Source organism: Dendropsophus ebraccatus, chromosome 3 (genome assembly GCF_027789765.1).
Source record: "Dendropsophus ebraccatus isolate aDenEbr1 chromosome 3, aDenEbr1.pat, whole genome shotgun sequence".
Classification (NCBI taxonomy): domain Eukaryota; kingdom Metazoa; phylum Chordata; class Amphibia; order Anura; family Hylidae; genus Dendropsophus; species Dendropsophus ebraccatus.
Window position 1 is genome coordinate 25,907,759 of NC_091456.1, and position 15,227 is coordinate 25,922,985.

The 15,227-nt window shown below is 45.3% G+C and overlaps 1 protein-coding gene across 1 annotated transcript; it reads right to left on the bottom strand.

The window, feature by feature from the left end:
- Window positions 1-12,236: 12,236 nt before the first annotated feature.
- DYNLL1 (dynein light chain LC8-type 1) lies at window positions 12,237-15,210 on the bottom strand. Its single transcript, XM_069961264.1, has 3 exons — window positions 15,010-15,210; window positions 14,776-14,913; window positions 12,237-12,577 (listed from the first exon to the last, which is right to left on the bottom strand). Exons 2-3 carry the CDS (start codon window positions 14,905-14,907, stop codon window positions 12,440-12,442), a joined length of 270 nt encoding a protein of 89 aa, XP_069817365.1. The 5' UTR covers window positions 14,908-14,913; window positions 15,010-15,210; the 3' UTR covers window positions 12,237-12,439.
- Window positions 15,211-15,227: the final 17 nt, after the last annotated feature.

Here is a 15,227-nt window from a genome sequence, read left to right on the forward strand (position 1 = left end):
ATGTAGCCATCAAGTCAAACATGGGGCGTAGGGGGCCCTGTCAGAAGAGCTTACAATCTATAGGACATGTTGATATCTTCCTTAGGGGCCTATTCCACGGAATGATAATCGGCCAAATCAGCCCAATTCGGGCAACTATCGCTCTGTTGAATAGAGACAACGATTAGCCGATGATCGTGTCATCGGCTGATCGTTTATTTAGGTTCAAACCTAAAATCATCGGTCACCCACCGCGCATCGCTTCGTGGAATAGCGGGTGCGGCGGGCGATCAAAGATTTCACAAGCACCAAACATTACCTAAGCATGTTGCAGGTCTTATCCTGCGCTCCTTCTTCCTCCTGGTCCCGCGCGCAACAGCAGCTTCGGTGCGGCCTTTCTTAGCTGACAGACCGCTCAGCCAATCACTGGCCAGGACCGCCGCGACCAGTGATTGGCTGAACGATCTGTCAGCTCAGACAGGCCGCACCGAAGCTGCTGCTGCATGTGGGACCGGGAGGAAGAAGGAGCGCAGGAGAAGCCCTGAAACATGCTTAGGTAATGTATGGTGATTAAACAGGGGCTGCAAGGACATCGGTAACTATGTCCCTGCAGCCCTCGCTAAACGATTATCGGGCCGAGGAATAGGCCCAGTAAACGAGCGCCGATCTAGCAGATCAGTGCTCGTTTACATTATTGATCAGGCCCCCATCGGCCCGTGGAATAGGACCCTTACTTATGTGTGTTTGAAGAGAGATCTGTCATTGAAGCCCGGTGATGAAGACGTCTGGGACTATCCAGCTGATTTCTAAACTACAATTTTTCTGAAACTCTTCAGTGTTTTAGAGCAAATTATAGACTGTTGTAACAAGCTGTCCCTGCTAATGGTTCAGGCAGCATTTAACTGATGACAGGTTCTTGTGTAGATGGGATATTTATCCTCAGCTTTAGAGGGATATTCTGCTCAAACATAACTTTTCACATGTTGTTTCCCATGGTGAGACTAACAATTTATTCTATACTTACATTATTATCAGTTATTATTAGAGATGAGCAAACCGGGTTCGAGTGGATCCGAACCCGGACGTTCGGTATTTTATTAGCGGGGGCTAATGTACCTGGATAAAGCTCTAAGGTTGTCTGGAAAACATGGATACAGCCAATGACTATATACATGATTTCCACATAGCCTTAGGGCTTTATCCAAGTTCAGCAGCCACCGCTAATCAAATACCAAATGTTCGGGTTCAGATGGACTCGAGCATGCTCGAGGTTCGCTCATCTCTAGTTACTATATATTCAGCTCTGAGCTGCTGCTGCTGCTTTGTGCTGAAGACAAAGGAATCTGTGTGTGAACTGTCCACTCTGTCTCCCCCCCCCCTTCCTTCCAAGTCCCTGGCAGGCTGTATCTGCAGCTTTGTAATGCCAGGAGGCTTAATCTGAGGTCATATTGCTAATGAACTCACTGTATGTGGCTACAAAGTGGCAGATACAGCCTGCCAGGGACATTATCTGCAACTTTGTGGCAACCTAATCAAAGTGAGTTCATTAGCAACTTGACCTCACATTAAAGGAGAAGTTTGTGGGCTGTAGCTGCTAGAGAAGATGATGATGGCAGAGGGAAGCTTAGTGTCCCTCCAAAGCCCTGTGTCTTCTTGCCATCATCCTCTCCAGCAGCCACAGCCCGCACAGCTCTGGGAATCAGGTCGTGACATTACCATGTTATCCAGGAAGTGACATCACCATGTTATCCAGGAAGTGAAGCCTTGATGCAGTAGTAAGTGCAGGGAAAAAAGCACTTTACGTGCATTTCCCATAATAAGTGTATATTGGTGATTTGTATAACTCTTGGAGGGCAATACAATACTTAGATAAAAATTTTCTCCGGACTTCTCCTTTAAGCCTCCAGTCTTTACAAAGTTGCAGATACAGCCTGCCAGGGACTTCTCAGAAGGGAGGAAGGGGTTCAGAGCAAAGACTGAAAGAACAGCTCAGACACATATTTCTTTGTCTTTAGCAGAAAGCAGCAGGATCAGAACTGGTGGAAGGAGACTGAATATATAACTAGTATGGAACTGTTGGTCTCATCATGGGAAGCAACATATGAAAAGTTATGTTTAAGTTAATACACCTTTAAAGCAGGTCATACTAAATCCACAATGTTTTAAAACCATTCTCTGTAAGTCCAGAGCCCAATGCATACGTTACACATGGAGTCCCATGCAGTTTCATTGGAACAGTGCTGCAAAGACTGTATATTTCAATAGAATATTGGCATAAGAAGCAATGTATATAATAGGAGTGAAGTTCCATACACATGGGCATCTGATGGTGAGTGACAAGAAGGTATAGGGGGAGATTTATCAAAGGGTGTAAAATTTAGACTGGTGCAAACTGCCCACAGCAACCAATCACAGCTCGGCTTTCAGCTCTGGTGAAAGGAAAGAGCAGCTGTGATTGGTTGCTGTGGCCAGTTGGCACCAGTCTAAATTTTACACCCTTTGATAAACCTCCCCCATAGTGTTCAGTTTGAGCAGTGAACTATTGTGGTGCGTAATACAGTCATGTGCATAAAGCCTAAGGTTGCCGACACACTGCCTGTTTTAGGTGGACTAGGAACCAATTTCTGTATATATCTGTCATTTTGTTCAGTTTCTTTGTTCTCACCAGAGTAAAGCTAAGGGCCTCAACGATTAGGCGAGGTCCCATTATCATCTGATTTCAAAATCCTTGGCTGCCGGCATGCATCGCTTTGTTTATTAGGAGGTTCTCGGACGATAGCTGATGAGAGGGGTACTAATATATATATATATACATTTATACTTACCTCTCCATGCTCCCTGGTGTCCTGCTGGCTTTTCCCCACTGACCAAAGCCGCCGCTGACACTTCTTAACCAGTCTCTTAAGTAACAGGCCACTTAGCCAATCACTGGCTGCGGTGCTGTCCCATATCAGCCAGTGTTTGGCTGGGCAGCCTGCCACTTCAGAGACTGGTTAGGAAGCGTCAGTGGGGAAAAGGCAACAGAACACCTGGGAGCATGGACGGGTAAGTATACATGTTATTTTCTATATGTACATAATGATATTTCTATATGTACGGTAATGATATCCATCAAGCCATCTCATAGGCTTTGTAAGTGAGTGCCGATCTAGCAGAACAGCGCTCACTTATATGACATATCGGACCATAAAGCAGTCTATAGCGTGCTAGATTATAACTACAGCTATATGAGCCCTCAGCAATATTCCATTAAATCATCAAGACAAGACAAGCCTGCAGTTATGGTTCAGGCTGTGCTCACACGTTGTAGTGTGGTATTGCTGTTTTTTTGCAGGGATTCTTCAAAATTGCTGTTAAAATTATATGTTTTTACTGCAAGGCAGCACCAATGTATTGTTTTTTCCACAGTTTAAGTCATTTGGGGCAAAAACGCAGCCTGCTTACAATTTATTTTACATCCGCTGCAGTGAACAGCAACATGTTTTTTTACTGTTCCTAAGGGAACGTAGTATGAGCTGCCAGCCTCAAAGCAGATTCAGGCTCAAGTGAAATAGTGCCAGGATTGGGCTGTTCAGGCACTGCAAAGCATAAAATACAAAGATCAACCATAACATTAAAGGGGAACTTTGGATAAGAAAAACTTGTTTTCTATTAAAAGTACATTAAAAGTTTTATATAGATGTGTCTATATAATGTATTACCGTATCTGTACGGTTCTGCCACACTGGTAGCTGATAGAAATCCAGGAAGTGAAAAAAATGGCATCTGTGCAAATCCATATCGTCTCCTGCTCCCTCTGCTCTCCCCCCTTAGGAGACAAATCTTCCATGCCTCTGTCTCGCATTGTGTGTGTTTGCTGAGATCAGGCTGATGATTCAGACAGGGGGCAGGGTCAGAAGCAGCTGCTGCACTGATTTCTTTAATTACACAGAAGTGTGCAGTGAAATTAAGGCTGTGTTCACACATGTTGGAGTGTCATTGCAGTACTGCAGCGTATTCACAAAAATGATGCTAAACGGCAGAGAGGATCAGAGCCTTATTGTGGGGCTTAACTTCAAAGATAACAGATGCTTGATCATAATATGTGCATGAAAATGAAAAGAAGCATTAAAAAAGTTCTTTATTTCAATATCAGCGTTACAGGTATAGAATACAGCGTGCTGTGTGGTGTTACAGGTAGAGAATACAGCGTGCTGTGTGGTGTTACAGGTAGAGAATACAGTGTGCTGTGTGGTGTTACAGGTAGAGAATACAGCGTGCTGTGTGGTGTTACAGGTAGAGAATACAGCGTGCTGTGTGGTGTTACAGGTAGAGAATACAACGTGCTGTGTGGTGTTACAGGTAGAGAATACAACGTGCTGTGTGGTGTTACAGGTAGAGAATACAACGTGCTGTGTGGTGTTACAGGTAGAGAATACAGTGTGCTGTGTGGTGTTACAGCTAGAGAATACAGCGTGGTGTTACATGTAGAGAATACAGTGTGCTGTGTGGTGTTACAGGTAGAGAATACAGCGTGCTGTGTGGTGTTACAGGTAGAGAATACAGCGTGTTGTGTGGTGTTACAGGTAGAGAATACAGCGTGTTGTGTGGTGTTACAGGTAGAGAATACAGCGTGCTGTGTGGTGTTACAGGTAGAGAATACAGTGTGCTGTGTGGTGTTACAGGTAGAGAATACAGCATGCTGTGTTTGTGGGACCACAATGAAATCATAAATTACTGCAAATAATTCAGTAACACCATGAAACTGCAATGTGTGAACACAGCCTAGATGTTCTGCAACAGCTTTGGGCAGGGAATGTGCAGGGTGGGGGACTGTGATGAACAGCTGAGGAAAAGCAATGCATTCTGGAACCTGTAGTACTGTGTACAACTGATAAACCAGGAAGTGCAGAAACACAAAACAGAACAAACCCCCCCAAAACAAATGGATTTTTGGTAGTTTCAAAAATGGAATAGATAGGCAAGTAATGCTTTATGCTTCTGCAGAAGTTTCATTTTTTTTAACCTCTACCTGGAGTTCCCCTTTAAAACCACTGACAAGTGAAGTGAACATCATTTATTGTTCTGTGACAATGGTATCTTTAAAGAGGTGAGATATTTTAAGCAGCAAGTAAACAGTTCTTGAAGATTTGTTGGAAACATGAGCCTGTTCTGACAGTTGCCCTAAGGATCTAAGCAAATTTGACAAGGGCCAAACTGTGATCGCAAGATGATTCCCATCAATGGCAGCACTTGGAGGAAAACCAAATAATCAACCAGTGACCGGGGCATAGAACCCAAGTCTTATTCATGCACTTGGGGCATGAATGCTGTTCTGTATGGTACAGTCCCATATTGCCTCTAGGACTTGTAAAATGTTTTTATTCTCCATTGCATAGTGTCAGAAAGGCTTTTCCAAGCTCCTGAACTGCAGCAAGCTGGAATACCTCCTAGCTACCCCTCCTATACCTGACCCTGCTTCACTGACTGTCAGCTGCAAGCTGAGCTCCAAGGAAGGTGAGAGACGGAAGGGGGCAAGGGGGTATTACAGCGCTCAGAAGATCAGCAACCTCTCTGGCACTTTCGACTAGAGAATAAAAACCTTTTACAATCTGGAAGCACAGACATTTACTGTATATGAAAGGTTAAGTGTCTCCTTGACCATACAGCCATCTAACAGTGTCAGCAGTTGGGGAGATAACCTAGCAAATTAAAGGGGTTATCCAGTGAAAATCTTTTTCTTTCAAATCAACTGGTGTCAGAAAGTTATACAGATTTTTTTATTTACTTCTATTTAAAAATCTCAATTCTTTCAGTACTTATCAGCTGCTGTATGTCCTGCAGGAAATGTTGTTTTGTTTCCAGTCTGACACCGTGCTCTCTGCTCCCACCTCTGTCCCAGACAAGAACTGTCCAGAGCAGGAGAGGTTTTTTGTTTCAATATTTTTTATTAAAGTTTTGTTATATACCAAACAAATAGTCATTCATAATACAATACTTATATTAAGATAGACCATATAATTATTAGGTAGGAGAATAATAAATTAACTAGACAGTCCCAAACATTGGACTGAAATTTACTGCTGCTCTTGACAGTTCTTGACATGGACAGAGGTGGCAGCAGAGAGCACCATGCCAGACTGGAAAAAATACACCACTTCCTGCAGGACACACAGCAGCTGATAAGTACTGGAAGACTTAATATTTTTAAACAGAAGTAAATTACAAATCTGTATACCCCTTTTAATTTTAAATGCACTATGGGTGTTGACAAACTGTCTCCAACCTCTCCACGGTACATAAAAGTAAGGAAAGCCATGACAATCCTGTTCATTCTTGCTCAGATTCTGTCTGTCAATAATCGCCACTAGTGCTAGATTGTCAATCTGTTGGGTGTTTGGTGGTCTTTTTGTTCCATTCATGAGCTGTGGTGGAGTTTGAGAATTTGCCCACACCCACTCAGAGTGCACTTGAAGGGTCACTGAATTATTTGGAGTATGATTAAGGGTTCATTTACACAGAAAGATTATCTGACAGATTATCTGCCAAAGATTTGAAGCCAAAGCCAGGAACAGACTATAAACAGAGATCGGGTCAAAAAGAAAAGCCTGAGATTTCTCCTCTTTTCTAATCCATTCCTGGCTTTGGCTTCATATTTTTTGCAGATAATCTTTCTGTGTAAATGGACCCTTACTTTACTCTTGATCCTAAACCAGTTGAATAATTGAATAATTTTTAATTTTAAGAGGTTGCTACAATTACTAAAAATAAAAAAATGCTATGCAGAATGCCTTCCTTCTCACTTGCTGATGCACTGTACTATGTTGTTTCTCTACTTTGCTGCCATCTAATGGTGAAACTCTACACTGCTTTCGTGTTCAGGTCCCACAGGTTTTAAATAGCATTTCAATGGCAGAATTCTCTAGAACCTGTGGGTGGAATCTCCTTAGCCCAGCCTCTCTTAGCAGCGGTCCAAGGTTCTTAGGAGGTTTTCCTGGCAAGCCATACATATGTATATACGTCTTTAATAAATTTCCTATATTATACCTGCTGTTATATATTTCCTACAGCCCATTCATTGCATATGGTTCTGTAATAAATTACCTTTGATATTATACACATGCTCTTCGCAGCCCATATATTGTAGCCGGATCAGCACTGACATTTCTGGAATGTATGGGCTGTTATGTGGCTCTCCTCTAGCAGCTTACATATAGAAACAAAATTCAAAGAACCCATGTATGATTTTTATTTTTCCATATCATCCTCAAACAAAATATTAAAGATTAGGCTAGGTTCACACTGCGTAGCCGACACTACTTTTGTGTCCGTTAAAAAAAAAACCAAAAAAAAACTTAAACGATATCGTACGGAAAATTGGTTTTGCGATCGCTTAAGCCTATCTCACACATTGGGTAAATCGGCGAACAACTGTTCACACGGAACGATCTGCGAATTTTTTGCGAACGATCAACGACGATTTGAGGTTCAAAGATCAAAATGAAAGATTTCTCGCTCGTCGTTTGATCGTTCGCTGCGTTTACACGTACGATTATCGTTCGAATTCGTTATCGCGCAAATTCGCACGATAATCGTTACGTGTAAACGCAGCATTAGAGCAGAGCTTCCCGAACCCAGGCCTCACCAACAGGTCATGTTTTGAGGATTTCCTTAGTATTTCACAGGTGATACAATTATACGCAGCAGGTATTATCACAGGTCTTGTTTGCATGGGATGTGCTCAAACCATGGCCATGAGGACTGGAATTGATAAGCACTGGCTTATGGTCCTTTTTACACGGAGCAAATATCATTCAAATTTTCACGATAACGATGGCATTTGAGCGATAATCGGCTCGTGTAAACACAGCGAACAATCAAGCGACAAGCGATAAACGTTCATCGTGATCTTTCAATATGTTCTCAAATCGTCGTTGGTCGTTCACTGAAAATAAGCAGATCGCATTGTGTAAACAGTCTTTCACCGATTCACCCTATGTGTGAGATGGGCTTAAGCGATCTTAAAACGATCGCAATAACGATTTATTTAAAAATGCATCGTTCAGTCTAATGGTGCAATTAGACGGAGCGATAATTCACCCAATCTAACAATTAACGATTTCAAAGTAAAAAAGATTTTTTAATAACGATCAACGTTTAGATGAAACGATATATATTGTTTGGAAAAATCGTTATTATGTTTGTTTTAAGATCGCTTTAGCCCATCTCACACACAGGGTGAATCGGTGAAAGACTGGTTACACGAAGCGATCTGCAAATTTTTAGCAAACAACCAACGACGATTTGAGAACATGTTGAAAGATCAAAATGAACGATTTCTCGCTCTTTGCTTGATCGTTCGCTGTGTTTACACGAGCCGATTATCGCTCAAATGCGATCGTTATCGCAAAAAATTGGAAACACCATAAACGTTCATAGTTATGAAAAAACACATTGTTACTTCGAAATCGTTAATTGTTCGATTGGCCAAATTATCGCTCCATGTAAAAGGACCATTAGTGTATTGGCATAAAATGTATGTGTAAAATGTTGGCACTAATGTGGGCTTAGAATGTTGACAAAGAATGTAGGGTTATGATGTTGACAATTGTGCCACAGAACGCTTAGAATGTTGGCATGGATTGTTTACATACAAGGTAGGCTTAAAGTGTTTACATAGAATGCTTGCATAAAATGTAGCCTTAAAATGTTGACAGAATGCTGGCATAAAAAGTAGGGTTTGAGTGTTGGCACAGAACAAAGGCTTAGAATGTTGGCATGGAAAATATGCTTAGAGTGTTGGCATAGAATGTTGAAGTAGAATGCAAGCTTAGGGTATAAACCCACACACCGTATAAACAGCGTATTTACTGCTGCGATACGCAGCAAACACACAGCAGATTAGATCTAAATAACTGAACACAGCATCAAATCTGTACCAACAAATCTGCTGCGTATTTGTTGCGTATCTGCTCTGTATACGGTGTGTGGGTTTGTACCCTTAAAATTAGTTAATAGAATTTTTATGTAGAATGTTAACACAGAATTTTGGCATAGAATGTAGGTTTTAAGTGTTGGCATCCAATTAAGGCTTAAGAGTGTTGGCAGAAAGTGCAAGTTGAGAATTCTGACAGAATGTACGCTTAGATGTTGGCATAAAATGTAGACATAGAATTTAGGCTGTTCAAGTAAATGGCAGCTGAGCTGCAATAACCAGGTCCAGCCACTGCATGGTAAACAGAGTCAGCTGCGTACATCCTTTTTCTCTGTCGTGTGGGTTGTGCAATCCTGGTAAAATAGCACCATTTGTGCAACAAATTTGATGTATGTTTACCATGATTGTACAATTCACAGCAAAACCCGCACAAAGCTCCATGTGTGAGCACAGCCTGAAGGTACAATTTCACAGGGCTGAAACATGGCAATTGCAATGGACTAATATTGACTGGTAATGGCTGCAGCTGACCTGCAAAATCACTTTCATTTAAAGGGGTTGTCCAGTGCTACGAAAACATGGCCACTTTCTTCCAGAGACAGCTCCACTTTTGTCTCCAGCTTGGGCAAGGTTTTGCTGCTCAGTTCCATTGAAGTGAATGGAGCTTAATTGCAAAACGCACCTGAACTGGAGACGAAAGTCGTGTTGTCTCTGAAAAAAAGTGGCCATGTTTTTGTAGCACTGGATAACCCCTTTAAATCCAGAACAGGTAGACACTGGGTGGTCAGGTTGCTGAGGTAACTGTATAACACCCAGTGAGTTCCATGCATTAAAAGGGGTTGTCCAGCGCTACAAAACATGGCTACTTTTCTCCCTCTCCCAGATTGGGTGGGGTTTGGGAGTCAGTTCCATTGAAGTAAATGGAGATTAATTGCAAACCACACCTGAACTGGAGACGAGAGAGGGGGAAAAAGTGGTCTTGTTTTTGTAGCGCTGGATAACACCTTTAAATAATTATAAGGGGATGATCCAGGCTTAGAAAAATATTACTGCTTCCCCCCAACCCCGGAAAAAGCACCTTTTTTTTTTCCTCAGCTCCATTTAAGTAAATGGCCCTGAATTGTAATACCACACTTCACCCAATTACAGGTATAGTGCTGTTTTTTGTTTTTACAAAAGAGTAGGTTATTTTTGTATACCTGGATTAACCCCTTCAATAGGGTTTGTGCACAGAACTCACTGGACAACCACACCATCCGTCTTTAGTACAGGTTGCAACTTTACACTTTAGGGTACAAACACACACGGCATATACGCTGCGTATTGACTGCTGCGATACGCAGCAAATACGCAGCAGATTAGATCTAAATAACTGAACACAGCATCAAATCTGCACCACCAAATCTGCTGCGTATCTGCTGTGTGTGTTTGCACCCTAAGGGGAGAACTCCATGTAGGGAAATTTTCTATTAAACTTTTAGTTGAAGCGCTTTAAAGTGAACCCCCCCCCCCCCCCCCCCCCAAGTGGTGCTGTTGCCGTGAAACCCCACCCACTTAGCACAATCTGCACTTGATAAAAGATGACACCATGACGTACAATATAAAATAAGGAATGAAAACTGCTAAATTCACCTTTTACACCTGCGTAGAGAAGTCAGAATGTAAAAAGGTGGTGACAGTGTCATTAAGTTTTGCACATGAATAGAACGGCGCATGAAAATCGGTGCTGTGGCGCAGTTTCCGCGCACGGCACCAGTCTATTGCCTGACCGGTAGTGAAGCACTGGAACTGAGCCAGTCTGCCCCCAGTGGGAGAAAATCCCCACCCCTCTATAATGTGGCTCTATTGATTTTAATGGAGCCATATCATGAAAGAGCTGGGTTTCTTCCCACTGAAGGTGGGCTGGCCCAACAGTGCTCCCGCCCGCACGATCGCCCCCCCCTGCAGCCCCGATCGCCCCCCCTGCAGCCCCGATCGCCCCCCCTGCAGCCCCGATCGCCCCCCCTGCAGCCCCGATCGCCCCCGGCCGCATGATCTCACCCCCCGGCCCCCTGCAGCCCCGATCGCCCCCCGCAGCACGATTGCCCCCCACACCCCCTGGCCGCACGGGCTGCGGGGAGGCGATCGTGTGGCCGGGGGCTGCGATCGTATGGCCGGGGGGTGATCAGGGCTGCGGGGGGCGATCGTGCGGCCGGGGGCAATCGGGGCTGCGATCGTGCGGCCGGGCAGGATATACATTACCAGGTCCCCGCTCCTGCTTGCTTCGGCAGCTCCCGGCACGTTCCGCCCAGTCAATCAGTGCACTGCCCGGCCGCAGCGCACTGATTGGCCGGGCGGGCCGTGAAGACACCGGGAGCCCCGAAGCAAGCAGGAACGGGGACCCGGTAATGTATAATGTCCAGCGGCTAGGGGGTTAATGGGGCGGGCTGCAGACAAAATCGCAGCAGGGATGTACGTCCCTGCTGCGAGTTTCTCTGCTAATGAAAGTATAGGGCCGGGATCTGCAGCGAGTCTCGCTGCAAAAAACACAGCAAGGAGATTCGCTGCAGACCCGCCAAGTGGGTTTGAACCCTTAATAAACATCCCCCCATAGAGTGAGGATGCAGATTTCATAGGGTTTGGAAATGAGAGCCAGGGCATTCTGAAAGTGCACCGCAAAGACTACTGGGAAATACAGTCCACAGGAACAGCAAGAGATATAGAGCAGGCAGAAAACTGCAGCAGAGGAGCAGAACTTCAGGAAAACCACATGAGGAGGAACACAGCTAAGAACCTTGTGTTCAGAATTTTTTGTTGTTGTCCAGAGTTCCCTCGCTTTAACATGACCCACAGATGAACTGCGGCACTGGCTTTTCTCCGCCTATTTTTTTTTTTTTTTTTTTTTTTTACTGCAGACCAGTTCCAGTATACAGCGGGTTTCATCCACATGTGCCGGGCCTGCAGCTGCCTTTTCATGATAATGCATTTTTCGACTAATAAACCCAATTACGACTAATAAACCCAATTACAAAGTTTCTTAAAGTGACTGTACCACCAGGCCCAGGCCGAAGTACTGGAGGTAGGCCAACCCACCCTTAGTGGGAAGAAACTCCAGCTCCCTTATGACGTGACTCCATTAGAATCAATGGAACCCTATCATAGAGGGGCGGGGTTTCCTCCCACTAAGGGTGGGTCGGCCCGCCTCCAGTGCTTCAGCCTGGGCCTGGTGGTACAGTCACTTTAATATCACCTGTACTATTGATTTCTGCAAAAAAAATAAAAATAAACGACAGTGACTTTTACAAAAGACCAACATTAACTAACATTACATTCACCAATTCTCCTCAGACATGGAACAAAAGGATTGTAAAAAAAAACTTTTTAATGTTTAGAAAAAGAAAACTTACAAAATAAATACAGTTCCATTTCTTTTTCCAAGATCTCTTTTTATCACCAGTATGGAATCAGTACACGCAACATTAGAGTCCCAGTAACACAAGGTAACACACCGGTTAGGGGTAGAGGAAGGGTTGTTCCCATAAACCTGCAAGTCCATTCAAAATTCTTTCAGCCCGATTTAAATAGAAGAATTGCGACTTGGCCCAAGTAGAAGTAGATGAAGTGTTTGGTCTCGTGCGTGACGTAACTGCCGAAATTTCTGCCCACGATGCAATGCCAGGTAGGGTTGTACTTCTTGTCAAACTCCTGCAGGATGCAAATAAAAGAGAAGATCAAATACCTGAAACAACCTGTATGACCCAGGTCTGGGCTCAAGCCTAAGGGAGTCAATCATATGAGGTGCTGTATGTACATTCTAGTTCAGGAGTAGGGAACCTTTGCTCTCTAGCTGTTACAAAACTACAACTCCCAACAGCCTTCAGCTGTCCAGGCATGATGGGAGTTGTAATTTTGCAAAAGCTGCAGAGCCAAGTTTCCCTACCCCTGGTCTAGTTACTGTAACAGAGGGAAGATGGTACAATGTGAGGAAAGGAGGGAAAAGCTAACGGGTAGCTGTTGCTAACTACAACTCCCATCATGCCTGGAAAGCTAAAGCTTTGGCTAGGGCTGAGCAATTAATCGAATTCCATTAAATTGCCCAGAATGTTAGAATTGATTTGATTTTTTTGTAAAAGTCGTAAATTCGATTTTCATTAAGTCGTTGCGGGCAGGTGGCTGAACAGTCCAGAGAGGGGCAGTGTGGGGCCAGTGGGCGCTGCAGTGAGATGGCAGGCGGATGGTCCAGAGAGATGCGGCGCGGGTTGCCTCCAGCAGCTGGTAACCTTCCCCCGCCCTGTCACACACACACACACACACACACACACACACACACACACACACAGTCTCTGGAGGAGACAGCAGGGTAATATCGCTGCGGGATCAGATCCCGCTGTACGGCTTCAGTAATCACCCGATCCTGCAGTCCCTGCTGGCTCCTCTAGAGACCAGGGACCTGCATGTGTGGCCGGGAGGGGAACCTGTGTGGCGGGGTGAGAGGAGAAGAGTGCAGTCCTGCCCCAGTCACCTGTGGTCTGCCCCAGTTACCCCCATCCCCCCCCCCCAGCTCCTTAAAGGGAACCAATCAGCCCGTTTGAGCTGATATGGTTCCCTTGAGCATTGTATAAAGCACCTGGAGCGGCCCCGGCACGTACCGGCCACAGCAGGTGCTTTATAACGGAGAAAATTACTTTTATTCCCCGGCTCATGACTAGATACGAGCGGGGAAGTAGTCATGGTGGGCGGCTCCCTGCTCGTATCTAGTCACTGCGCTCTGCCTGTCAGCGCGCTTGGCGGGACGATTGACAGGCAGAGAGGCCAGTAACGGACCTCTCTGCCTGTCAATCATCCCCTCTGAGCGCGCTGACAGGCAGAGCGCAGTGACTAGATACGAGCAGGGAGCCGCCTACCATGACTACTTCCCCGCTCGTATCTAGTCATGAGCCGGGGAATAAAAGTAATTTTCTCCGTTATAAAGCACCTGCTGTGGCCGGTACGTGCCGGGGCCGCTCCAGGTGCTTTATACAATGCTCAAGGGAACCATATCAGCTCAAACGGGCTGATTGGTTCCCTTTAAAGGGAACCTGTCACCCCCCCGTGCCGGGGTGACAGGCTCCCGACCCTCCACTACTCACCTAATCCCGCTTCTGGATCTGGTCGGGTCACGGAGATCTCAGCCGCTGCAGCCCAGCGCGCGCGCTGAGAGATGAGTCCAACACCCATAGAGAATGACGGAGAGTCCAGCGCTCCCGTCATTCTCTATGAGCGTTGGACTCATCTCTCAGCTCGCGGGTCGGGCTGCAGCGGCTGAGATCTCCGTGACCCGACCGGATCCAGAAGCGGGACCCCACGGGATCAGGTGAGTATAGGGGGCTGTAGCGGGGGTCGGGAGCCTGTCACCCCGACACGGGGGGTGACAGGTATCCTTTAAGTCCCCCTCAGCTACCCCAGCCCCCCCTCAGTCACTACAGTTGTTGCCTCATTAAAATAGCATCTGACGCTGCAAGAAAATGTTCTATTTAGCAATAAAATATATATAATGAGATTTAAAGCGAGAATAGTCATGATTTAAGATAAAAAAAAAACACATTTGAGGTTTTATTTTTTGGCCATATCGCCCTAGCTTTGACTGTCCAGGCATGATGGGAGTTGTAGTTTTGCAAGGTTCCCTCCCCCTGCTCTGTATCAGAGGGAAGATGGCACACTGTGAGGAAAGGAGGGGGCGTGAAATACTCCAGATAAGCCAATAGGGGGAGCTGTTGCAAAACTACAACTCCCATCATGCCTGGACAGCCACAGCTAAAGCTTTGGCTGCCCAGGCATGATGGGAGTTGTAGTTCTTCCATAGCTGGAGAGCCCTGATCTACAAGCATGGTGACTTTTCCACACATCAGTATACAGGCACTCACCTTCTTGATACAGGCAGCTATATCCTTCTCTATGTTGAATTTCTCCAGTGCTTGGGTGGCCATCTCCACAGCGTCCTGCTGCATCTCCTCAGACATGTCAGCATTCTTGATGACGGCTTTCCTCTCAGACATGGTGGCCTAGGATTACCAATGCACATAAATAAGACTATCTAGTCACAACACCACTAGCAATGAAAAGCACCGTCTCCATCTTCCAAGTCCGGGGACACTTACTTCTTATAAGTCGGCGTAGTCTTCCTCACGAGGTCTCCCCGCCTAAGCTTGCCCGGGTGCGCTGTCTTCCACACTGTACCTCACCGCACTGCAGCCTCTATTACTTACCGCCTCGCTTTCCCACGCTTCTCTTGATTGGTCAGATTTTCACCCACATCTTTTTTCATTGGCTATCCAGTCAGTCAGCTCCTGGCTCTTTTCTCGGCGTTGTGTTTCAT

What these genes read in the sequence shown, in the direction of transcription:
- DYNLL1 (XM_069961264.1), bottom strand. Translation starts at nt 14,907, where the DNA reads ATGTCTGAGAGGAAAGCCGTCATCAAGAATGCTGACATGTCTGAGGAG. An exon ending in TAGCTGCCTGTATCAAGAAG is followed by an intron (nt 12,578 to 14,775) that starts GTGAGTGCCTGT and finishes TGCATCCTGCAG; the next exon opens with GAGTTTGACAAGAAGTACAA.